This window comes from Poecilia reticulata, chromosome 8 (genome assembly GCF_904066995.2).
Source record: "Poecilia reticulata chromosome 8, P_reticulata-male-v2, whole genome shotgun sequence".
Lineage (NCBI taxonomy): Eukaryota > Metazoa > Chordata > Actinopteri > Cyprinodontiformes > Poeciliidae > Poecilia > Poecilia reticulata.
In genome coordinates this window covers 6,314,349-6,340,577 of record NC_088837.1, presented here as the reverse complement: position 1 = coordinate 6,340,577, position 26,229 = coordinate 6,314,349, and the positions used below count along the sequence as shown (strand labels likewise).

The following is a 26,229-nucleotide window of genomic DNA, read 5'->3' as shown; positions in this document are numbered from 1 at the left end:
TAACTAAATTTCCATCACGCTTTTGAAATTTTTATTTATAAAAAGTTCTGAAAATCACGTATGCAGTATTTATTGTTGCTCTATAAAAATATTTGAAGTTACTGAAGTTTCTGGTTGCAATACTGTAAACAGCAGTGTAGATTATTGCTTTACTCTTTTGTCAGTAAATAGTTCTTTAAGATGCCAGTCTGAATTTATGTGTGTAATAAAGTTCTCAAATGTGAATGTTGCTTTGAGATTTATTACATTGTAGCGGTGCCATTTAAAACCTTTTCCCCCTGCACCCAACTTTTTATTATTATGCTTGGATACAGGCTTAGGAACAGCCAGCCTCTTTAGTAATGGCCTTTGGCAGCTTACCCTCCTTATGCCGGGAGTCCAGGCCATAACATAATATATTGCAAACTTAAATGTATTTATGTTTATTAGTATTCTCTACTTCTCTAAAGATCTGAGAAACTGAATTTGAAGATTTTATTAATTGGTAACCACAATAAGCAAAATGGACAGAAATGAACGCTTAATATGTATCACTGTGTGTGAAGAATCTGTTAAATAAATTCCCCTTTTCATTTTGAATATATTTATTGGGATGCACTTGTGTAATAAAGTAAAATTTGACAAAAAACGACAGCAGACGTAGTTGTAGTCTAGAGCCCAGTGAGCATGCGCCATTAATTTGTGCCAATTAGTGAGCAGGTGTGTTAGCAGGACGTCTACAAATCAAACAGCCGCTCTTCACTCGGTCCCAGTGTTTTGGTGCTTAGAGAGAAAAAAAATCGTGTCTGCAATGTATTTGAAACTAAAAGCGTACTGCTTGGGTGTTCCACTTTTATACACCCTATCGACAATAAACCTGTCTTCATTAGTCCAGTGTGAGCTCACAGCTCGCTCCTTCCAGCCAACCTCTCGGTCGGCTCCTCACAATGTCCGGAGCGGTGTTTTAACGACCAGAGTCCCCAGCGACCCCTCCACCAGAGCGGCCAGGCATTTGGCCTTCTTCAGCGGCCCACGGCGCCAGAACCTTGAAGACGGTGACCGGAAAACGACGAGGCTCCCCAGACCCGGGTCAAAGCGGGGAATTGGCGCCAAAATGGCGTCGTCTTCAAGTTTAGCACTCCGCTACAAACACTGGCAAACGGAGGAAGAAAGGCTGTTTACTTCTCACGAGGTTCTGGATGGTAAATGCAGCAGGGGAACCATCAGACGTGTAGTCCCCGGGAAGTTTTACGTTACCGGTCAGCTGGAAGCAAACCCCCGACACGGACGCTACCTGTCAAGTTCTGCTGCTACAGGTGAGAGACCTGGCTTCTGCTACTTCATGTTGTTGAACAAGGAAAGGTGACGGCGTAATTCTGCTTCAATATATGCGAGGTTTCTTATCAGCAGGGCCGGATGTAGAAGGGTAGGAGCCCCTGGGCTACAGCCAGTTTGGTGCCCTGCTCACACAAAAGTTTGTCTCAGGCGTTGTTTACTGTAAATGGAAGTTTTTAGGCTGTGTGCACATCAAAACTGAGGTTTTTCATAATGGCATTTGAAATGTTCATTTTTAAAAAAAGTTTCTCTCAAACATTAAATACATTTGTTAGGCTTTTATGTGGCATTGAAGTGTAATCATTGGAAACGCACCATTAACATGAGACAGGAGTGGAATGTTCACTTACAAGTTAAGTTTAGATTCGTCGTAATACGGTTTGACAGTACTGAAAGTATACATTTTGCTTTAATCAGTTTCCTTGTTTTTTTGCATTATTTTTTTTTTAAGAAAAAAAACTGCTGGTCATTTGTTGCTTCAGCATTTACTACCCATAGTGCCATCTGCTGGTGGACATTTTTCTACAGATTGTTTTTGTAGTCAGACATTGCGTGGTATCGCTGAGAAACGCATCTTGAGGAGTTCAGACTAAATAATTTTTTACTATTAATGTGAACAGTATTTCTGAACAATGCTTTTGTGCTTGCTTCATTGCATGAACAGAGTTGCACATGTTTTTGTTGGGTGTTTATTTATTGATTCGAATTAGCAGTTTTATGAAGATTAAAAATTTTGGAAAACTTTTTCCAATGCATTTAGTTGGACTTTTTGAACTATGGTCAATTCCCAGAAGAAATGATTGAAATAAAAGCAACTTTTTGAAAATACTTCAGTAGTTTTTTTTTTTAAAGGGAAATAAAAAAATTGATTTGAGATTGGGGTTTTTTAAGCCATTTCACCAAATCCTAGTTCTTCTCTGTACTTGCCAGCTTTGCCAAGTTTCAAACTTGAAAACATCTGTTCATATTTAGTGTAATATAATTATGATAAATGTGGATTTTTATTACCTTTTTGATAACCCTAATCTCCAGGGTTATCAAAACCCTGGAGATTAGGGTTTTACTATACTATGCATAGTATAGTATGACTATACTATGCATAGTCATACTATGCATAGTATAGTCATACTATACTATGCATAGTATAGTCATACTATACTATGCATAGTATAGTATGACTATACTATGCATAGTCTTACTATGCATAGAATAACTATGCATAGTATAGTACGACTATACTATGCATAGTCATACTATGCATAGAATAACTATGCATAGTATAGTACGACTATACTATGCATAGTCATACTATGCATAGAATGACTATGCATAGTATAGTACGACTATACTCATACTATGCATAGAATGACTATGCCATAGTCATACTATGCCATAGTCATAGTATGACTATGGCATCATTAGTCATACTATGACTTTAGCCTATGACTAATGATGCCATAGTCATACTATGCCATAGTCATAGTATGACTATGGCATCATTAGTCATACTATGACTTTAGCCTATGACTAATGATGCCATAGTCATAGTATGACTATGGCATCATTAGTCATACTATGACTTTAGCCTATGACTAATGATGCCATAGTCATACTATGCCATAGTCATAGTATGACTATGGCATCATTAGTCATACTATGACTTTAGCCTATGACTAATGATGCCATAAACTAATTTTCATCCCAGCAAACGCTTTGTACTCTATTTAAGACTGAAAACTTGACTGATGTAGCACTAGTTTTGTTTTAAAGTTGTTGAACCTGGTTTGTGTTTTAGCATTTTTCTAGTTTAAGGCACATTGGGACACTGATGTCTGTCTTGTATGTTTGCTTCTGCAACCTCTCCTTTTTGTTTGTACTTTAGTCTAAATTTCCAACACAGCTGGCTGTGATTAGCCGCCATGTTTCCCGTCAGTCAGGCGCTCCTTCATGTCTGCTAACCTCTCTTGTTTCATGATTACATAATTTTTCTTAACAGTCCAATTAGGAGACGTACAGTTGCATTCCCTTTCCACCCCAGACGTATTCAGATGTTTTGTGTATCCCAGTCCAGACTCTGGACAGTCGGGCGAGCGGCGCCGGTCAGCATGCTGGCGGCTCTGAGGAGAGCTGGCGTAAGCTGGAGCCGTCAGTGGAGTGTGGAGAAGACGCCATGACCCTGACTGCGAGGAGGAAACGAGCCGCACAGCTGCTGCTGGACCACGGTGAGGCTCGGTCTTCATCCTGTCCCTCATCTTAATACGTTCTGTTTCATTCTCCCAGAGTTAATAAAAGAAGTCCAGTTGGAAAGAGATGTTGAGAAAAAACAGTTTGAGAGCTGCAGCATTCAGGCTGCTCATATGGAAAACTGTAAATTTCTCACTGTATCCTGACACTAATATTTAAAAAAAGAAAAAAATCACAAACAAGCATCAGATCTACAGGGAAACAATTTTTCTTTTGCGTTCCCTTGCAATAAGTTTTGCATTCCCTCTTAATACACATTTAAAGAGCCTCACTGTTTATTCTCAACTCTTTGGTGCAAAAATCAGATTGAAAATCGATTTATTCTCTGCATGTTTATGTCTGTCTGTGAAAGGTTGAGATGGAAACATCTCTTTAAACCATTCATACCGACACAAAAGAGATGCAATCAAAACTGTTAGATGACTCATTACCCAGTGATAATAACTCAGAAATTGTCTAAATAGTTTGGATGTATTTTTTTCTGGAAAGTTTCTGTCATAGGTTTGTGGTGCATTTCTATCCTAAAGAAAAAGATATTAACATGCATGCAAATCTTTCTGTGGAAGAAAGATTTTCAGTATGAAATTATGCCACATGAACTGATCTATACATAACTGCGAAAGAAAAAAAATCCCCTAAGGGCCTCCGTAGAGATTTCTTTCAGTATTTTGCTAAAAATTTAGTTAACAGATTTTGATGAAAATGAACAAATGCCTGATTTGGGGGTTCAGGAAGTAGCCGCCACTGGGGGGCAGCATAACCTGAGTTGTGCTGTTCCTATTAAAGTGCAGTAATTCTCTGTGCTTTCTAAGGATCTCTCAAAGGGTTTTGTTGGTTAAAAATGAGGTGAAAATGTCTGTTTAACCTCATCTTTCTGTCTGGCTAAACCATTTAGGCATTAAGGAGGTAAAAGTGGATTATTTCTATAAGGGGCTGACAAATTACCAATATCAGTTTTAAGATAGTTTTTCTTCTTTACCAGGATATTTGATGTCAAACATTAACATTAGAAGGAATAAATCCACATCTAAAGTGTTGGCACACCTTTATGGAGATGACATGTATTCACCTGGCTCTGCTCCAAAGCAGGACGCTGGTGAGCTCTGAAGTGAAATTGAGCCGCTGAGGGAATTATTTCATTCATTAGGGTTGGTGCTGAATGTACAGAGGATGAAAACGTTCCAGCTCTCCAATAATTGTTACACTTTTTGTGCTTGAGGTGGAACCCATCAAGAGTGTCATAGGACAAACGTTTGGTTATTTTATCTCTTTCTGTCAGTGCATGTTGAGCATTGAGTAAAAAGATAAAGTTGGGCAGGAATATTAAGGCCTTTCTTTGTTCCAAACAAAAGTCTTATGTACAAGATTTGTCCTCCGCTCGATGCTGTCTAGATCTTAACTTGGAATAAAATATATTCACTTTGGTTTTTGCAGCTGTATTTCCACAATGCCGGAATGTGGGGAGGGTTTGTAGATAAGGATGGATTACTCTGTTTTCAAGGCTTTGAAGGTCTTTGTCAACATCCTAATGAAACGTTGTAATACTGCTGAACTGTGCAGAAATGTTGGTTCCCAGACTCCCTGTTAAAACCTCAGTGAAAACTCGTATAAGAAGTGATTCTGTCTGCTTGGAGGAACTCTGACTGAACAGACATGGAGTTTCTGTCAGTCTTTCAAGAATGAGGAAAAACAAGCAGACTTTAATGTCTTTAAAGTTTCCATTACCAACAATCTAAGCAAACAATGTTATTGTTTTGATTAAAGCCAAATATTCATTGTTCTAAAAATAAATCAGTTGTTCGGACTGACAGGAGTCCAAGTTGGGTTTCTTTAAAACGGGCTTACTGTGTTTACAGACCTAGTTCGGAGGGAAAGTGTAATGCCTGCTGACATTCATTCTCTCGGTGAAGTCTGGATCAATTACGGACATAAAAGATGGTGGAAGTCGTCAAACTGTCCAAATATATACTGGTACACCAGTAAAACCCTCATTGCATCCAAAGGTTTTGAGTTTGATTTATTGTCGCCATTGATTTTGTGGTAACTGCTTAAAGCTTTTAAAAAGACTTTCGTGTAGCTGAAGGGTGTAACTGCTGTAGACTTGCATTCTCTCCAATTTATTGCAGAGATAGAGCTGTTGCCTGTAACTGCTTTGTTAGCCAAATGTGTTCTTAAAAAGGATCCCCTGGTTGCATGAATGATCACATTTCCAGTTTGGGAAACCAGAATAGTAGCTAGAAAGTTGAGATTAAACCGTACACACTTGGATTGTAGTTTTTCTTGATTACTTTGACCTGCTTGAGAAACTGGGGTTGACTCCGTTCATCTCTGTCTCGTTGGTTTTTTCCAAAACTGTTAACACAGATGTCATTCAAACACTCCATGCTTCCTTGGTTTAATCTTCCCGAAATCACCTGTTTGCTATTAAAAATGTCACATCAGTATGAAATTGCCTCCTTCACACTCCTTCAACTACAGTGATCAGTCTGCAGGCCTTAAAACATCTATGTTGTCGTTCACCACAATCTATGAAAGAGATCAAGAAAGATGAGTAATTACTGGGCATTTGATTCTTTAATTTGATTTTTATTTTGGTTTTTATTTGCAGTATTTTATCTAATATTTACAGTTTTCATCCAGTTTAGATAAAATACATTTTGAATCAAAATTGTACATCAAAGCATTTCTGATTCTGGATCAAATTCTTTGAGAACGAACATTAACACAACCCATGTAGTAAGATGACATGGCACTGGCATGAAAGCAACATAATGGGCTACAATGACAAGCTGAGGACTCCGTTGTTGTCCAACATGCAGTTATTGAGGAGAATGTCTCAATAACAAGCTGTGTTGTTTTAGGGTAATGTTTGTTTTTTGCTTCATATTTAAAATGTTTTGCCACAGTTGGACTCTTTTCTAACAAAATGTATCAGTCTTACCATGATGAGGCTTCTGTAACCATTTTGAAAATGTGTAGTTTGAGTTAACAGCTGACTGAAAGTAATCCAGAAAAACTGTAAACTTTGTCCGTCATTTATTTCCACTGTGTTTCAGTGAACGGCTCATCGACGCCCCTGCTCCATCTGCCTCAGCAGTGTGGTTACTCCGTTCAAAACTCCTGGAAAGACCTCACTCTGACTGCTCAGTATGACGCCTGCCACGTCATTCGAGAGGTATGCTGCTGTTTTTTAGTTCCTACACAAATCACATCATCTCATCTAGTTTATAGTTATTAAACCAAAGCTTTGACCTTCATTGTTTTTAGCTGTAATGACTCAGAGGTGTGGTGGAGACTTTCTCTGATTTATTGACCGGCTAGATTCTTCTGTGTGTGAAATCCTGTTTTTGGACACATTATTAAAATGCTTCCCCTCAGGTTGATGGCTATGTGTTGCCTCTGCTGTGGAGGGGGATTCCCGTCAAGGTCTCCTGCCCAGTCTCCTGGCCCCACCTTCGAGGCGAGGGGCCGTCCTCGCTCTGCTGCTCCCCCAACGGCATGACGGTGAAACTCAGAGGACCGTCTGCTGTGGAGAACCTGCATATAAACGGTACAGTTTCTTTAAGAATCGGGAAGCACTCAAAAAAAAAAAACATGATCTTTTTATTCTAATATCAGGTTACACTTCTGCCCCACTACAGTTCGGGGTGAATGGACTTCTCTGGGGCTGTTGGCTGAACAGTGTGGTTACACTGTGAACAGACTGGCTGCAGAGACGGCCGTCGCCGTGCCGTTCATCACTTGTGGTATAATGGTAAAGGTAAAAAAAAAAAAAAAAAAAGTTTACCAGTCAGTCTCTCCAGTTTTTTTGCAAATTCGCAATGACAAAAATTGTTGTAAAATTAACAGATGCCTTCATTTAAATGTAAATTGTCCACAAAAATAGCTAAGCATTGGATTTAAGTGACTAGCTCCCACCTGGAGGTGGCAGTATTCATTCTTTGAATGTGTACAAAAAATACTTACAGAATGACGCTTAATATTTAAACTCAAAGGAGTTGAGTTTAAATATTACCAAAGTACTGTGGTAATTTGGCAGTAGCAGGAATAATTGTTGCTTTGTGACAAAATTGAACCATTTTTATTTTTTGAACCTGCAATAAATTCTCTTTCAGGATGGAAAAAACACACTTCTGCTTAAATTAGGGGAGGAGATTTTCATGTTGGCTTGTCCTAACTCTGCTTTTGGAGAAGTCTCAGATGACCATCGGCCTCTGGCTGACAGCCCCACGGATTTTACCAGAAAGCTGCCAAAACCAAAGCTTGAGTCCCTCAGACATTTACTGTTTATGCCGCCTTTCTACTTGGCTCCACCTTACTATCCTCACCCAACATATCACCATAGTTACTCTGAAAATAAAGAACAGGACACCTACAGCCCTCCTACTCCTCTTTCTGTGGCTCCGATGGCCGACTTTAGTTCCCAACTGAACTCTCAAGACCATTCCTTCCTGTCTCTTAAAGATGTACATGAAAACTTTATGACCCAAAAACCTCTTTCATCTAAAGAAAAGTTGTCTAGTTTGGGTTCATTACATAAAGACCAAAAGCAGAACCAAGTAGCTCCTCTCTTGGATGTCTCAATGAATAGTTTCTCCTCTACAGCTCTGCCGGTTCAGGTGGAAGCTCCTCATTTCCACCATCAAGGCCATGATTTTAGCTCCTATTACCACTACTACCATCACCCAAAGATTCCTGTTCCTGGCACACCTCAGGGCCCAGGTCCGGGTCTTCCTAGATCACAAACCTCTTCCAATTCTCAGAACCATCAACCTCCAACCAAGCAGCTTGAGGGTCTGAAAGAGGGACCAACCTGGATTTCTTCACCTGAAGACGCCCAAACAAAGAACAAAGTGACAGCAGTTCATTCACCTTACTTTACTCATCGGTTTCCTTTCTACTATTACTACCCACATGTTGTAAAGGGTGACGTGAAAAGACTGGGGCTTTTCCATCTAGATTGGACTGCAAAGACAAACACATCTTCATTAACCTTAAATCCTGAGAGTATTAATACAGAGCCAGAAAAGGAGAAAGCCGATGTTCAGTCCAGTTCAAAACCAAAGCTACAAGACAAAGACAACAAACGTTCTACCTCCGTGACTCCAGCCCCAGAAAGACCAGATCCCATAGCAGTTCCTCCTGACAAACCAGTGTTCCCCACTGCAGGATTCATGTTTAACGCAAATCCCTACAAGTACTACTACCATCCGTACTATAACTACTACCTGAAGTATTACGCACCAGAAGCGTTGAGAGGCGTCTACAGCCATCTGGGTCAAGCTTTGTCAGAATCCTCGTCGGTACAACAACCTTCGCACTTGAGATATCAAGCCAGTCCTCCCCCCTCTGAACCAGGGTACGCCAGCAGACTGACGTTCCCTTACTACTATTACTACCACCACTACTACCTGCCTCAGCTGTTCATATACTACAAGCAGCTCCACCTTCCAGGAGGTAAAGACTCGGATAAAGACTCTACATCTTTGCTTTCCCCAAATGTGGATTATAGTGACCTGCAGAGGTTTCCTTGTGCTTCTGACGGCCGTCATTCCAGCGCCTTCAGTCCAGCTTACTCCAACTATGTTGCTTGGCACCACAGTGGGTTTAAAGAGAAGCTGGGTGACTACATGAAAGGTAAATGATCTCATTAGGAATCGTTTGTTTATGCTTAAAATACTTGTTTTTGTATTTTTTAACAGTAAAATGCTGTAGAGATGGAATCAGGAAATGCACCATGCATAACCAGGAAATGTTTTCTGGGTGTTTCGGTTGAGGTGAACTCTAAGAGAAATCCTACAAACACTAAAATCTGACTCCTCTCTACTTTACGTTTTGTGAAGAAGGAAGTTGTCGTTTTGTTCAGTAGTTCTTGGTGCAGCGCCGCCACAGGTGAGAAGGGGAGCAGACTTTTCCACTGCTTTTTTTTCATTTGACACAGTGCAGTGTAAAGGTGAACCACACTAGCTGAAATGTAACAAATATTACAACAGTCGTCCCAAATTGAACAGAGTACCAGTTTTATTGGTGTGAAGATGCCCATAAGATAAATTTGACTTCATACCACAGCCATATGATGCCTTGAAATTAGCCTCTGCCTCTTTAAGAACTCCATACACTTACTGACACCCCTCCTTCAGTGCGTCATCGCAACAAAGCTTCTCATTATGCCGTTACAGCCGTTCTTAGGAGTGCTGTAGTTTGTATGATGAGCTCAGCAAACCTGCAGCTCCACCAGGTTTTTGCCAATTGCTGCTGCCGCTAGTCTGAAGGGGCTCGGCTGCAGACTGAAGCTCAAAGGCGGAGCTTTGGGAAAATGGGTGGTGCATTTTATGAGCAACCCTGAATGGTTACCATGGAAAATGAATGTATAAATGGATCAAAACAACGCTCCAGGTATGTTTTTGATGAGGGAATATAAAGGTAAAAAAATCTTGCTTTATTTCAGTATCGGGCCAAAAACGTAAAAATCTGACCAGAAAATCTCTGGCTTACATGTTTGTGTCCTGAAGCGTTGAGGCATCATGTTTAGTTGTTACTCATCCCATAAGGATTTATGAGGATGTTTTTAGCAAACAAAATGAATCAAGTAAAATCATTCCTGTTTTCATCCCCGTCTTTCTTTCCCCTCCACATATGTAATCAGAGTATGACTAACCCAAACGGCCCGCCCCACCCTGCTGCCTTGGACCCGTTTCAGATATTTACTGCAGTAACTGTTTTTGGCTGCCGTTCACACATTTTACCTCTACCGTCTAAGAAAAAAAAAAAAAGCTACCTTGTTGGTACTTGTCTCAAAACCTAGAAACCAAAAGCTGAGCTAGTCTGAGGGTTGTTTCGAACACAAACGTTGAAGTTAATTTGTAATAACTCTGCGTACTTTGAGGCCCTATGCTAAACTACGTCTCATAGGTATGACCTTTGTGTCAACAGATGGCCGCGCTGGGCTTTTTTGTCTTTGCTGTGCCTGACTCTTTGTTTACTCCCTCAGCAGCCCCACCTGCTCCCTCCTCTGAGGACAGGAAGGCTCCCTGCAGGCTGCAGAAGCTTTCCTCAGATCCAGACGTCCACGTTGCTCCCCCGGATGGCTGCAAACGTGTAAGAAACACTTCTGTTGGTCTCAAATTAATTTATAAATTGTCGATTTTGATTTCTTTTTTTTTTCTGTTGGAATAGATGAGTGGCTTGCAATTAATGAAAATCAGTATTGCATAAGATCAGTGAAACAGATTAATGAAGAAAAAATTATGTCTGGTTTATGCAATCAAAGAATGCTGACTTGGCATTTGTCCCTCATACAGCAGGATATCCTGAATAAGGGAGAAATGCTACAATATTTCAGTGTTGAAGAAGTTGGTGGTTCAGAGTGCTTTGTCTAGGCATGTTGTCAAATTGAGTGGAAGGAAAAAGTGTGGATCAGGAAATGTGCACAAGCAACAGGGATGAAAATGTTAATGGATCAGATTTTTTTTCATTTCCCAGGTGAAATGATTGCTAAAACAAATGTGACACTGATTTATACCGCACTACTTTGTGGTGGATAATTGGTACTCTGTTTATTTTCATGCATGTTAAGTGACAAGGATTCTGTGTGTGTATGATGGGAATCTTTTAGTTTTATTTTTGCTGTCTTTAAAAAAAAAAAAAAAAGGCTCCAGTCAAGTACTGGGTTTGGAAATTAGCCTGTCTAGAAAACTCATGTACAAAATGATTGCTTTGTTTTTAACATTAGCTCTTAAAAACGCTTAAAGTCGATTAAATAAACTTGAACTGTAGCTCTAGTCAATGCTTCAGAAACTCCCACGCAGATGTTTTCAGTGCCAAGTTGTATTGAGCCACTCCTGAAATAATGAGTTTTATAAAGATCTTAAACTGGTAAAATAGAGGAAAGGAAAACAATCTCTTGTTAATCTGAGGTTACCATTAGAAATAAACAATCATTTCCATGATGCTCTAATTTCAGGTCCATTTGTAAATTGAAAGAAATGACGCATGACTACAGGATGGGCTGGGAAACTGGAATTTTGTGTTTTAAGAGATTCAGCCTCAAACTTTAAAATTGAATAATTTTCCATCTGAATCCAAACTTGACTCCAGAGACATAGTGAATTATTATTCTGCATTTTTTTTTGCTCTTTTCTTAGATGCCTGGTCAGAGCGTGGGCCATCAGGCAGAAGTTCACGGCCTCCTATCGGACAGAGGTTTCATCCCTGTAAGGTTAGCAGTCGCTCTCTTAAGTGCATCTTGGGTTGAATAGTTGATTCTGTTCTGAATAATATCGCTTTTGTGTCTAAGTTTTCATTCACAGTCGGGTTGCTTTAGGTTTACTTTTGCATAGCAAACAATCCTTTAGTGTTGCATATTTTGTCCACATCCTGTTGGAATGCTTCATGGGGAAATATTTGCATTTTTGATGACGACATAAAAATGGCTTTATCTTAACGATTTCACTCGGAAAGGATTGGCTTACCGCCCACTCCTTAATAGATTCTGTGGTTGCTGACATACATTACGAAAACCTAAAAGTTTGAAGTGGTTAATTTTGTCAAGTTACTCTGTCAACTAAAGCATTAGCATACTTCCTTTCCTCCTGTTGAACTTTTCCAATGCTAGTCATGTTAACGTTACTATGTTGAACTGATTTAATTGGGATTAAAATGTTGAGAAATTTCACAATTTCATAATTGGGGAAAAAAGAAATTGTGGTTTTTAGATGTTAAAGCTGAGAAGTGTTGCTTGGATTTTGCATTCAGCCTCTCTGGGTCGGTATGTTTTTGGAGTCACTGACGGTACAAGTCTTACTGGATTTTCTACCAGCTTTGCGTACTGAGCCAACTTATTTACTTTATTTTATTGTCCAATTGGTGCTGAAAAATGATTGTCTTGAACGGAGAACATCTAGGAGGCAATGTTCAAGTGTTTTATATCTGAACTCTGACTTGAGAAGTATGTAAACCAGTGGTGCCCAAGTCCAGTCCTACAGGATTTCCTCTCTATTGTTTTACAAGATGTCTGTGCTTTCTTTAAAAGTATTAAACTTGTGTATAAAACTAACTTGGGCTCCACTGATCCAAACTGTTCCATTGTGACTCTGTTAAATATTTCCTAGTTGGTAGATCTTATTCTTATTTTGCAACCATGTTTCACAGCTGATGTAGTGCGGATGTTGTGCAGTGTTTTTCACCCACACATCGCAACACGTTGCACTTTCTTGGTACCCTGGGTGCAATAACCACTTCCTGTAACCTTTTGAAACCGTTTCCCTTGCTCCACTGCTCTGTGAAGCAGAGATCTAGGTAGTTCAGTGTCATGTTCAATTTATTCAAGTGGATTTTTTTTTTTGTTCACGCTTGTGAAGGGAAATGAACAAAAATCATCTGTCTGTCGCCGTGGAAATGATGTGTGATTTTTGCTTTGGCTCTGTGGCCAGATGTTTCCTCCCTGTTTAACTTTGTCCTCCTGCAGGCTGACGGTTGGATGCGGCGCCCCCTCTGGTCCAGGTGACATCAGGCCCTCCGCTGAGCCGCCACCGTCTGCTGTCACCGTCGCTCTGAGGATAGCAACCGGTGACGCCTCTATTTCTCCATCCGACTCATGAAAAGTCCCATTACTGCTCATGCACATCTTGACGTTTTTGCTTTGTAATGAAAAGCACACAAACTTTTGCTGTTCTCACATTATTAGGGTAGTAATTTAATACCTGTAGTAGATTTCAGATTTTCATATTAACTTTTTATGTGAATAAATTTGAATTCCAAAAAGAAAACAAAATAAAAATCTATTTTACAAACTAATAATTTACAAAAAAATAGGCTACCTGATCATACACTAAGTGAATAATGAAAGGCATCTACTATCCATATTCACATGGATTGTATTTAAATATAAAAATATTTGTTGCACAATACACATTTACATGACAGTGTAAGCCTTATATAATTTGCCATATTAAGCTCACCAAAAATAAATTCATTCCAGTTTCACACCAATAACTGAAACGCATCTAGATTTAACTTTTTCTCTTTAGTATGTTAACAAACCTTGTAAATATTTACTCTTAACTTCATGTCTGAATTCCAGAAGGAAAATGTTTAATGCTGTACACAACATTTCCAGTGTTTTTACATGTACAATATCTTTAAATGGTAACGTATTTTATTTTGAATAAAAGATTTTGGTTAGTTCATGATATCCCTCTTTAGTGATGAACCCAACAGCTTTGTTTTTGTGACCAATATGCCAATTCTTTTTTTTCTGTTGGCACTTCCTCATATTTCTGAGCAATCTGACAAATGCATCATAACCAGAAACGAGTACGTAACACGCGATCCTTGTGCGTCTCTTAAACCGTTCCCCTCTGTCTCACAGATGCATCCTTCTCCAGCTTCCACCCTAAAGCTCAGCTGCCCATCAGCCTCCTGCAGGGTGACTCTGTCCATGTGGAGCTCAGCCTGCTGCAGCCTGCAGACCCCACCCTGCTGCTCCTGCTTCACTCCTGCCTGGCTTACACTTTGACCCCACATGTCTACTGGATGCTGTTTTATCACCGGTACGGTGTTTGCACACATCAGGAACGGGTTGTGGCCGCTTGCACTCGTGTGACACCTTGCAGATAAAGAGCTCGGCTGGAACGCTAATAGTGTCTCTGTTCAGCTGTAGTAGCCAGAGTGTGTCGCAGCTGCTCCCTTCCCCTGACCCTCGGCACATCTGGAGGATTAAAGTTTCCAGCTTCCCCTCCCTGCCTCCAGCGGGTTACACCTACAGGGCTCCTGGGGGGGCAGCTGCACTGGAGGACCCAGAGGTAGGAACAGAACCAGCTCCTCTTCCTCTGGGCCTCATCCACACCAGAGTAAGACTTTGTTGCAAAGACGGAAACAAACCAGAAGGTCATGTCTGGTTTTAGTGGTGGAGTGGAGCTGCATTTCCATTAACCATAGAATTGCCCTACTTGAAATTATGAAGATAAACTCGCTTACTGCAATCGATTTCTAAAAAACTCTAGTTTTTCAGTTGTTTTAGGATGAGGTGGTTTTTCAGCTGAATTAAAATGGCTTTATTTTGCAATGAAACACTTTTTTTTTTCTTTTTCGCATCACAAGTCAAGTGATAAAAAGATGGGTGAAACTTGCGAAACTACGTTGACTACAGTTTAGTTTTGACCCTGAACAAAAAGGTCAGTATTGTGATGTAAAGCATTTAGATGAGCAATAATAAATATAAGATGTATATATAAGTATTATAGATATGGTTCCCATAACTCTTTCTTTGGTTTAATCTGGCTGCATCTGTACCGGATCCTGTAGGATTTTTATTGTTTGTAGGTTTTCAGAGAAAAGCTCCCTGACTTTGGATCTATTGGAGAAAGTTACTGATTTTTATTTAATGAAAAATGACTCCAAAGATTGCTGCCCTTTGAACTTCTGCTTGTTTTGTAGAAATTTGTCAGTGAAAGTTGAGATGAGATCCGTCTAACTGGTGCATCTCTAGTAGGGTAAACCTCATGCACAAGCCTGCGGTGGATGCAACCTGGTCACTGTTGCTATGGACATAGGCTTGCATGCTCAGTCACACGTAGCGCTCTGTCCTGAAGACCCCGTCACCTGGATCCTCTACTGCTGTTCATAGTGAAAACTGTTGGATAAGATCAGGGAAACATGCTGTGGTGACATTTTCCAAATCTGCTGTAATCAAGTCACAGTAAACTGTTCAGGTCAGGGAGAATAAAGTCTTACTCTGGTGTGAAGGTAGACCTTGGATTATGTTGCAGCACCATGAGAAGATGATCGTAATGTAAAAACCTTTTCTCCTTCCATCAGGTTTACTTCCTGTGCCACACAGAACTGTGCTCAACTGTCTATGGTGACTGTGGTGTGAGCTGCAACAATGGTAAGAGATGTAGAGCTTTAGGTTTAATCTATGAAGATCCTTCAAGATTTTTCCTTACAAATATTTTAATGACACTCTTTCCAATCACTAAAAAACCAACATAAGACACATTTTTCCCTGCAGATTACAACATTTCTACATATTAGTTTCTTTTTATTCCTGGTATTTTAACCAGCTGAAATTTGCTTGCGCATTTTAAAAACTTTTTTTTTTTAACCAGTTCAATATTTAACTACTGGTGTCAAGGAATGAAACAGAAATGACTATGTAATGTTTTGGTTTGCCTCACCAAAAAGAAAAACAGCTTAGAGTCCGGAAACTGTTAGCTCCAACTTTGAGGACCTTTATGTAGTCTGGTCCTTCAGTATGTCTCACAACCTTTGAGGTTGTTGCACATTGTGACTTCTCTACCTGCAGAGCTCTTATTCTTGGTCAGTTATTATATTGTGGTCTGCATGTGTCGTCATCCCAGTCAAAACTAAAACCTTGCACCTTGTGTTTATTTATCCTTCATACATGATGACTATACGACTCTATACATTTTAAACCACTGTTGCATTTTTTTCCTTACTCAAACGAGTCTATTGAAAAAAAGCTCAGACTTGAAAGTGTTTTTATTTTTGCACCGTTTTTACCTTTTATTTGTTTTCAGCATGGCTTTATTTTATCTCTGCAGGTCCCAACACTGATGTAACTGGATGAAATAAAGACACTTTTACACATTTGACTTATTTCTGTGTTTTATCAAAAAAAATGTACAAATTGTCTGTTTTGAGGGGGGGGGGAGAATAAATTTGGACATAATTCAACTTTCCTTGACAGTCCTGTTACACTTGAAACAAAAATAAAACTTAATATACTTTTTCTGAAAAGCTTAGGGACTCCATTGCACCTTTAAAAAGTTTAGTGTAGGAACAAGGTGTGTATATAGAAATACCCGCCATTATTACAACACTAGGCTAATTAGATGGCTGTGATTTACAAAGTGAGCATTCAGTTTGCAATTGGATGAAATTAACATGTTTTAACATGGAAGAAAACAGCCGTTTGTAGTTTGTTTCCATCATTTACATGTTAAAATACATTTTATTTTAAATGTGGCTTTCAGGTCCCACAAAGGTGGTCATACAGAAACTAAAAGCAACATAGTTAACAAATAAAAGTTGGAGTAAAATGATGTCGATCAAAGTAAAAATACTCTTACACAGAAGAGTTCTCAGCCCCGATTTTAATAACGGCATGCCACAGTGGTTTGTTCCAGTACGAACACACCGCTACATTTGTTTGCACATTTATAGAACGGAAACCTTTCTATTCACAAATACTCGTTCATTTCCAGACTTTACCCATACAGCAAAACGGCTCAGATCATGTTCTGAAATCAGCTAATTACTTCAAATTACAATTTATTTCTGCCTGTTCAGCCACAGGTTGAGGAGAACCTCAGGCTCTCAGGCCGACATTTATGAGCCATTTTTGGTTCGTTTTTGGAGAAGACTCCAAGTTGATCGTTTTCTGTAGCTCTCTGGATTTGTCCTCGCTTTACTCACCCGGTTTGACGGTCTCAGTCGGAGACGAGAACGGGTTCAAGCATATTGTAAAAGTAGCCCACAAAATTACAGACTTTAGATGAGCTGATTTAGCAGAAACCTTTTTAAAAGATTTCTACAGAAAGAAGACATTGCCCTACTCTCCAAATCTCCCACTTCATGGTGAATTTTAGCTTCTACCATCTGGGAAGAGATTCAGGCAGCCCAAATCAAGAACCAACAGATGGAAAAGATCTTATTAGCCAGGCTATTATTCAGATTTAAAATGTAATCAGGCTTTTATCGATATTTGTACATAAACTTTTTACTGTTTAGCCGATGTTGATTTTCCTTTTCTCTCGCCTTGCTGCAAGGAAACTTCCCTAAGTGGACAATAATGACATACAAATGTATGATATATAACGCAAACTTTGAAAAGCACGACTCCAACTCTGCCTGAATCTTTTTGTTATAACTTCATGGTGAACTTTATATTTTAAATAAACACAAAGAACTGAGAACTCTGGAGAGTAACGAACTTTTCTGTTTCTACGTGTGGGAACCCTAAACTTCTCTGTTCTTGGTATATACTACTTCCACTGTTTTCTAAATGGATCTTTGCCAGACTTGGCTGGAAGACGTTGATCTTAGAGTAGGTTTTAATCCACTCGTTTTATTTACAGCTAAATTTTTAAGCATTTCTTGGATGTCCCAAAAATCTGGTGGACTAGACAGGAAAACTGCACCGGCTCTACTCTCTCTTTGTACTTCAGCAGATCGTCTCTTTTCTTGGCGTTTCTCAATCAGAGACTACTTTGTCTTTGGCACTTATCACAACCATTGCTTCCAACAATTCTCGTCTTGGCATCATGATTCCTGTAGCACAAGCCTTAAAAGGTGGTGGCTCTCTGTTGGATGCATTTACACGTCCTGAAGCCGCCTTCCCTGCAGCCTTGTGGTTCAGAAAACTGCAGACTTTCAGGTGCAACAAGAAACGGTGGAAGAAAGTTCATGTCAACTCTTTGGCCTGAAGGAAGCTTCTGTAATCGTGCAGCGAGATGGAGACCTATCGGAGATGAAAACTACTAGCAGCTCAGACACCAGAGGGGTGACACGAAGAGAGTCTGAATAATTTACTGAGGAGCTTCAGAGTCCCGATGAATCTTTGAACTGAACAGGGCGGCGCAGACAACTTGTGTGATCTGTGAAGGAAACAAGGGTTAAAACAATCCGCTGAGGTCGGTGGAACATTTCGTCTGCTTGCGATGCAAACTGAATTACTTGAATGCAAGTTTCACACTTGTTTATTTTTGCATGAGTCAAACAGTCGACTATTCATGGCTGTATCTGAGGTGAAATGTTTTTCCCTAAATAAACGGGCAGAATTTGCCTACCAAAAGAGCTCCGGTTCCAACGAAGACGCCAGTCACCAGCGGTGCGCATTGGTCGATGAAGCTTTCAATGCTCTGTTGGCATGTCCGCTGAAAAAGAGAAGATGTAACGCTTGACGTTTTTGATTTAGGAGTTTCCAGGATAAGGTGCTCAGAGATGTCCCTGCCGCTGCTTGGGTCTTCCTCAGGCTTTTCCCCACTTCCTCCCACGGTCGGTTGTGGAAACGGAAATTAGATTATGGAAAATATTTTCCACATACACCGGTGTAGGAAAAATGTTTCTCTAATAAACATGAAATATTTTAAAGGGTCTATTCAGAGTTGTGAAAACATTTGCATCCCTACAAATTTCATCTGCTTTGGAAAATGAGACGATTTTTATCCCTCTGTAATTTACAGAAATTATTTATTTAAGCCTCGTTAGGTTAATCAGCCTGTTTGGTCCTTTAAACAGCATCTTGATCAGATTTAAGTTTGTAATTTGGCTAAAAATCTAAAATCCCAGAATAGAAATTGACATAGACTGTTCTAGAAATGACTAAAGATTTAGGGTGTCCAGTAGTAGACCTGTCATAATGATTCAATGCCATAAATTAAAACAAGCTCAATTTCCATTTGTGATTTTATCCTTATTTTTTGTGTCTTCTACCAAAAACTTTTGGTTTGAAAAATTTTGTTTTCTGCTTATGTTAGATATTTAAATTGTCTCCCAGTTCCAGTGTTAAATGTTCATTGAACTTTGAGAATGTCTTCTTGCATTATTACGCCTTTACTATATCACCTGAAAATGGTCCAATTTGGTAAAACAATGTTCCCATTTACCACAGTGACGTCTGTGACAATTTATCGTCCAGCTGAATTTATTGTGATATTTCTACCTAGTGAGTATTTTTATTTTCTGTGGAAAACAGAAGTAGAAACCAGTTGTGGTTTTCTTTGCTTTAGTCTCTGGATCACTTGCCCTCATGATGAAAGTCTGGACCAAACATGACGGAGTATTTTGATGAAACACCAACTTACTGCTGGATTGGCATGCTTCGTTACATCATCCGCCTTCGGGCAAGTCTTCTTAACCAACTCGGTTAGTTGGACTCCGGCCAAGCCGCAGCACTGGAGCTGTAGAGGGGAGATGGAGGAAAACATTAAGAGATCAAAATGTATTCAACTATGTCAATAAATTTAAGTTTGAACAACTATCGGGTGATTTGTTTGCTGTATTTGACCTTTCACAAGTAAGTCCTGAATTATAAAGGAACATGTTCCTTAAATCTGATGGTTTCTCTTCTTCTTCCCTCTATAGTTTATATATTCTTTGAGTTCTCGAACCCAAAGGTTGTGGTCATTAAGTGATGAATGCAACCAGTTTAGATCTACTGAACTTATTAAAAGGAAAATGCTAAATAAATGAGGCTGTTTTGGTTTTTCTACCGATGCAGTGAGTGCTTACCAAACCATGGACGAATTTGAGAGTAGCAGCCACCGTTTCGTCTTTATTCTTCTCGTAGAGTTTATATACGTCGCTGTACAACTCTCCAAACTTCCTTCCAACCTTATCGATTCAATTCAATGATTAGAATAAGAAGTATTGAATCTTTACCAACATCTGAAGACGTTTGCTGTTCTTTCTTTTCCTGCTTACCGTGTCCTTGCTGGTGTAAGCGAGCGCTCCTATGGCGATTGCAGCCACAGCCAGGAGGAAGAGGAAGACGCAGTACTGAAGAGAAATGAAAGGATAAAATGAACAATTTAAAGCCTGATGACTCAGAAAATTGTGGTTTGAAAATTGACAACCCAGGGCCGTAACAGCTGTCAATACAGCAGATCTTACTGGAAAACTAGTAAACAGTTGGAGTCAGTCAAATCATCTGTGATGTTTGAGCTCAACCTTGACATGAAATCTGAGTACTTTTCTGTGGAGGAGTGAGGGCCTCCACCATGACATTAGACTGAGCAGAAGACAAACCATCCACTCTTTTGGTCTGAGGCCGTAATGAAAATGTGTTGATTTGATGGACTGATGGCTCTCCAGCCAGCCTGTTCTTTCAAGAACCCTTTTCTGAGGTCAGACACTGATGTTGGACGAGAAGGCCTGCCTCCCATCATCCACTCAACTTCATTGTGCATTTCAGTGGATAATCTTGGAGGTTTACTTTATAGTAGTAGCTTTGTTATTTTCTTGCAATCTTTAGGTGGAGAATTATGAATACATCAATCAAGTAACGAATACTCAACAGGAGATTGCCATTTTCAACAAAGATATTCAATTGTTGAAAAACTGTTTTGTTTTCTCCCAACTCTTGCTGTCACCATTTAGCATAAGTAGTGCCCTGCACATTATGTAGTGCCGTAATTTGTTGACAGTTGACATAAACCTTTGTTTTAGAAACACACAATTTAACTCCAGTTTTAGTTTTCACCCATTAGTTTTTATTCACTTAAAAATGTTTTCCTAATTTCAGTTTTCATTAGTTTTCAGTCTACAACGGCCTCGATCAGAGCCTCTGAATTCAGTGACGCTGATGAGCAACGAGATACTCTAAGCAACATGGATCAACAGAATGAACAACTTGTTCTTTTGTTTTCCTTAAAATACTCTGCATGTTGGTACAACTAAACACAAACTGCTTCCCGCCTGAAAGATATGATTTGTTTTGGAACAATCTCTTCTTGAAAATGTAAACACAACTGGAACCTCCATCATTTTAAAAAGGGGTGTAGATTTTCTGTACACCCTTCTGTCTTAGTGGGGTCAGGAGGGTTGCTGGTGCCCATCTCCAGCTAACGTTCCAGGCGAGAGGCGGGGTCACCCTGGACAGGTCGCCAGTCTGTTGCAGGGGAACACAGAGACAGACAGGACAAACAACCATGCACACACACACACACACACACACACACACCCACCCAGGGAGAATTTAGAGAAACCAATTAACCTGACATCATGTTTTTGGACTGTGGGAGGAAACCGGAGTACCCGGAGAAAACCCACCATGCACAGGGAGAACATGCAAACTCCATGGGAATTGAACCCAGAACCTTCTTGCTGCAAGGCAACAGCTCTACCAACTGTGCCACTGTGCAGCCCCAACTGGAACCTATTTCTATTTATTTAAAGTGACAAGGCAACAACTTTTGTAAGTTGTGGATTAGCGTTCCAAATTTAGTTTCCAAGACAAATTTAACACCACAGACTGATTCTAAATGACAGAAAATCGATTTTTGCATTAATTCTCCTATTCCTTGGTAGATAAACTAAAAGGTAGTTCTTTCTTTACTTCCCAAGCTTTCCTCTTAAGGTCACATCAGGAATTGAGTATTACAGGTTATGCTTGATTTTAAATTTCAAATACAGACATTAACAGAACATTTGACAGGTTGTAGACATCTTTTAATGTTAATTATACTTCAGTCTCATTTCCTTTGGGGTTTCTCTTAAGGTAGTTAGATTTCATATCTTAATTTAATTGCTAAATAAGATAAATCTTAATTTCACTAGGAAATGGTGATTAATTACTTGGCTCCCAAGTGAAGTAGATATTTTTAAAATGTAAACCTCATTTTGTAGCATAAAATAAGATTGCTTCCCGACTCAATAATAGTTTACCCTTCAGACCGAATATTGACTTTAATAAAAATAAGAAATCTCACCACTAGGAGAGCAATTTTATTGTCATTGCAGGCAGAATGCTCTCCAAAAATCCCCAAAGCCACCATTACAGAGCCGAGGATTACCAGGATGTAGACGACTGGTGAGGTAGAAAACAGGAAATGTTTTTCATTTAGTCCGATGCAAATGTACAAAGAGGCTTTACGGTTACGACTCATTTATTTACTGACCTGTGTGAAAGACATTGGAGTCGATGCTTCTCTTTTTGTCGTCATCGTTTACATTGAACACGTCTCTGGAGTTACCTTGGAAATTCAGCCACAGACCAAACACTAGAGAGGCGAACCCCAAAACCTACAAGAGAGAGAAGACGTCGTTGAAATCCCTGAATTTTACTTCCTCCGTTAGTTCAGGTGCATTTTAAGATATTAGACCATCAACAGATCATTGACATTTTGTCAGTAACACAACTTAAAAAGAGAAATGTGCATAGAATATTTATCCAGAGAGATGCATTTTAAGCAATATGTAGTTATAGCTCAGGGAAGCCCAAAACTGTTTCCAAAAATGATTTAATTTTAAATACAGAATGGTGCTACGCAATCAAGACAGCTGACACACATTACTAAGAAAGATTCCTCTCACAGTTGTACAACCAAGCATATTAATGGGAAGTTAAGTGTAATAAAAACTGTGGCTTTAAAAAAAGATGTAAATTAGCTCTGTGTAGCCTGCTGACCCAGACTCACCATTTCAGGCTCAGGAAACCTCTGTGTGTGTTTCTATTGAATAAGCTGATTAGGTGAAGACATCAATGTTTAAGTCTTGAATAATATTTTTTGAGGCATTGAATTACCTGTAAGGCACAGCCATCAAAATGACAAGAAGAAAAGGCTGGAAATATTTCACTCTGTGCTGAATCGCGATAACACAGGAATGAACAGGGAGATGAATTTAGCTGGGAATTAAAGCACTGTGTATGGCTTGGGCATAAAATACACATATGAATTTATACATATGTGTTTATGTACATATTATGTATACGATTATACAAGCCAAACTTCGTCATACGCTTTTTTCAGACACGGTAACCAAACTTGTGGTGTTTTTGAGTTTGTATATCTTGTAATAGGATATTGCATTTGCACTTAGAAAATATTAAAGTTTTACTTTTATTCTGCTTTACTGGTGAAATGTCTAAAATAAAAATGTATCATAATGTACAAACTCCACATTTTTAAACAAGTTACAAAGTACTGACATTTTACTATATTAGTTTAGCCTGTATTTAAATATGTTAAAATTTGATAAATCTGAACTCTACTTTTTTTTTTTAAATCAAATTAATGAATTCACCTTTTGATTGTTTTTCCGTCTTATTCTATGTAACTCAAACTGTGATGTTTCACACGTTTGAGCCTTTTATTTATGCTCATATAAGCCAGACTTACCGTAAAGATGATATTGAAAACGATGAGCATGTATTTGCAGGCGACCCCGCATCTATCCAGAAGGACGTCAATTTGAAAGCTGTTTTCTGTCGATGACTTCATTGCTGTGAGACTCAATGGACAAATAATAAAAATAAAATAAAACTAAGCAAGCAGTTACTAGTTAAGCTGCTGGTCTCATCCTCCTGAAACGTGACGGCTGTAAATGTTTTAGCTGTAAGTTGAATATTTAATGTAGAGCCGCTTATTCAGCTGTTAGGAGCGACAAATTGAGCTTTCTAATAACAGTTGGCTCATTTTTACCCAAACATACGGAGGCTCCGCCCACACCGGGCCTCTCATTGGCCAGGAGGTGTAGCTCGCGCAAGCAGGAGGCTTCAGACAAGAAGTGATTGGGCGCGCAGGAGCGTCAAGCCGTCACGCTCTTAACAGGGTATTCGAATGTTTTTTATGGAGTGGAATTTGTTTCGCTCCACACTTTTCACACTTTACAATAAAAAAAAATAATCTCAAGCAAAAATTAGTGATTTTAATAATTAAAAAAAGCTTTTTTAAACAAAACTTTACAGCTCAAAAAGTTTTGACCACTATTTAATTTTTAATTGAGAAGTTTTTTGTTTGTTTGAAGCAATACATTTGTTACAATTCCAAAAGTTTTGACCACATTTTTTTTATTATTGAATAATTGTAAAACCAATTTTACTCCATAGTTTATACTCTGCGAAGTTTACATCCATTAATCATTTCACAGGAATATAATGAAAATAAGAGACACTGAATGAAAAAAATTGTCCCGCAGTTGGTTACATCGGCAAATTAAAAAAAAAAAAGTAAAATACACAGCTTAAATATCTACATGGTCCCTGAAATCACCGATTTAGTTTTGTTTCATCGGACTAATTCAACACAGATCCATCAACATCTGCAAAGCATTGATGCTAATTTGTAGCATCAGCACGATGGGTTCCAACCGACGGGCACAGTTTGACAGGCCCCGATTAAATTTCTACAGACATTTTCTAGTTCATTAAAATGAATTTTGTTTAGTGTAGAAGTTGTTTCTCCAGGCAACTCAGGCGGTTGTCACGGCAACTTAAACAACAGAGATACAACAGAGGTGTGCTTAAACCACAAAGAGAGAAAGAGCATAAAGGTTCGAGTGGTTTTGAGTTGATCACCTGTCCAGGTTATTTTACCTTTGTTTACTTTCGCTGCAGGCGCTGTGACTTCTGAACGTTTAATAAACGACAAAATTGGACTAATAAAGTCTTTAGTTTGCGAGTGTACATCATTCACAACAAACAATAAATAGGACATGAAGTCTTTAAACAATGGGTTAGTACCGTGATAATTATGTGCAATTAAATTAATTGGAAGAAACTGCATTAGGTTTTCTATCACTTTAATATGTCTGCTATAACTAATATAAAACTATGTATATTCACATATAAGAATTTCATTTACAATTTTTCTATCTTCGTTTCATGTGGCAGATTTCAGCCAGCTATCAAATGTCTTCCAATTTTAGGAACATAACTCACTAGAATAAAACAAAAATAAGTTCATGGCAGATGCTGTATCTTGTCAAGATGTTGTTCCTAATGTAACTTTTGACAAACTGAATATGAATTTATAAATCTGTAAAGAACCACGTGGGTTTTATTGCCTTTTCAAACATTAAAATACTAACAAAATGGATTTATTTCCATTTTATGCAGATCAGGGATTATCATGGTTAAAACGATTGTTCAGGAGACACTGATGAAAGCAGCAGATGGTGCTTCATGGTACCATCCGTTCTTTACAAACTGGTGGCTCAGAGCAACTTTGAGCCACATTTTTATCACATATCCTAACTTTGAGCTGCAGATTCATGAGAGTTTAGCTTTATTAGGGGGCTATTCCTTTATAAAAAACAAAAAAAAACTGACCAAGTACAATGAACATGACCTCATTTTAAGTTTGTCATTTTTATAGTCCAGAGCCATATATATATATATATATATATATTTCCCAGCTTTTGAAATACTTTGACGTGTATCTCTGTATCAGACTTGGATCAGTTTCCAGTGTATTGAAAAGGAAATGACGACACATTCACACATGCAATTTTTTCTGTTATTTTTATGGAAACATGCAAAGCCACAACTCTTAAAGAGAATATTTAGCTCTAACATAATACAATGCAGTAGTCAAGACTACATGATAAAGTGAAGAAAAATAAGGCATTCTGCTTTTAAACATGTTACTTAAATTCTGTCTCCTTTTTTTTCCAATATAGTAATTTATACCAAGGCAACAGTTTTAAATTACAGCTTTAAAAGACACCATTTAAATGTTGTAAGGTCTTTTATTATTATTTGGTACTCAACTTCCAGGCTATAGATGTGGCTCTTAAAATATCAATAAGAACAAAATGAAAAGTAGTTGGAAACAACAAAAAAAAAGTTTTTGTTTACCTTAAAATCTGTAACTACATATAAAAATGTTAAAAAAGTGAACAAATATTTGAGCATAGCACACGAGGGACACGTGAAGAAACAAACGATGAGCTTAAAGGTTTCAAATGTATAATCGGACCCAAATACAATCAAAGCTTCTAAAAGTTTATCGTTATGATCCCTTTTTTCTCCTTTTTTACATTGCTGACAGTGATGTTCACCAGTGTTGTAACAACAAACGAGCTAAAGCAATCTCACTAGAACAGAACAAGTTGAAATTACAGAACAGAAAAGAGCTAACGCGTAACCAGGCTGCATGCGGTTCTGTTTCTTAAAAAAGGCTCAGTGCGGTTTGGCTACTAAAGTTT

General features: G+C 38.7%; 2 protein-coding genes across 5 annotated transcripts; one reads left to right on the top strand and one right to left on the bottom strand.

Annotated features, from left to right (window-relative positions):
* The first annotated feature begins 667 nt into the window (after positions 1-667).
* LOC103468416 (uncharacterized) lies at positions 668-19,384 on the top strand. Of its 4 annotated transcripts, none has more exons than XM_017306069.2 (13): positions 668-1,295; positions 3,381-3,536; positions 6,615-6,733; positions 6,937-7,108; positions 7,200-7,312; positions 7,674-9,195; positions 10,550-10,656; positions 11,703-11,776; positions 13,025-13,125; positions 13,928-14,108; positions 14,213-14,360; positions 15,376-15,445; positions 19,311-19,384. In XM_017306069.2, exons 1-13 carry the CDS (start codon positions 791-793, stop codon positions 19,367-19,369), a joined length of 3,327 nt encoding a protein of 1,108 aa, XP_017161558.2. In that variant the 5' UTR covers positions 668-790; the 3' UTR covers positions 19,370-19,384. The 4 variants fall into 4 exon arrangements, with proteins under 4 accessions (XP_017161558.2, XP_008413718.2, XP_008413717.2 ...); XM_008415496.3 differs by having other exon boundaries at positions 7,200-7,318; positions 10,553-10,656; XM_008415495.3 differs by having other exon boundaries at positions 669-1,295; positions 7,200-7,318.
* On the bottom strand, positions 16,194-26,144 carry LOC103468418 (CD9 antigen-like). Its single transcript, XM_008415498.3, has 8 exons — positions 23,421-26,144; positions 22,200-22,323; positions 22,011-22,108; positions 20,005-20,079; positions 19,813-19,914; positions 19,386-19,481; positions 18,369-18,455; positions 16,194-18,176 (listed from the first exon to the last, which is right to left on the bottom strand). Exons 1-8 carry the CDS (start codon positions 23,520-23,522, stop codon positions 18,108-18,110), a joined length of 753 nt encoding a protein of 250 aa, XP_008413720.1. The 5' UTR covers positions 23,523-26,144; the 3' UTR covers positions 16,194-18,107.
* Between the last annotated feature and the right edge of the window lie 85 nt (positions 26,145-26,229).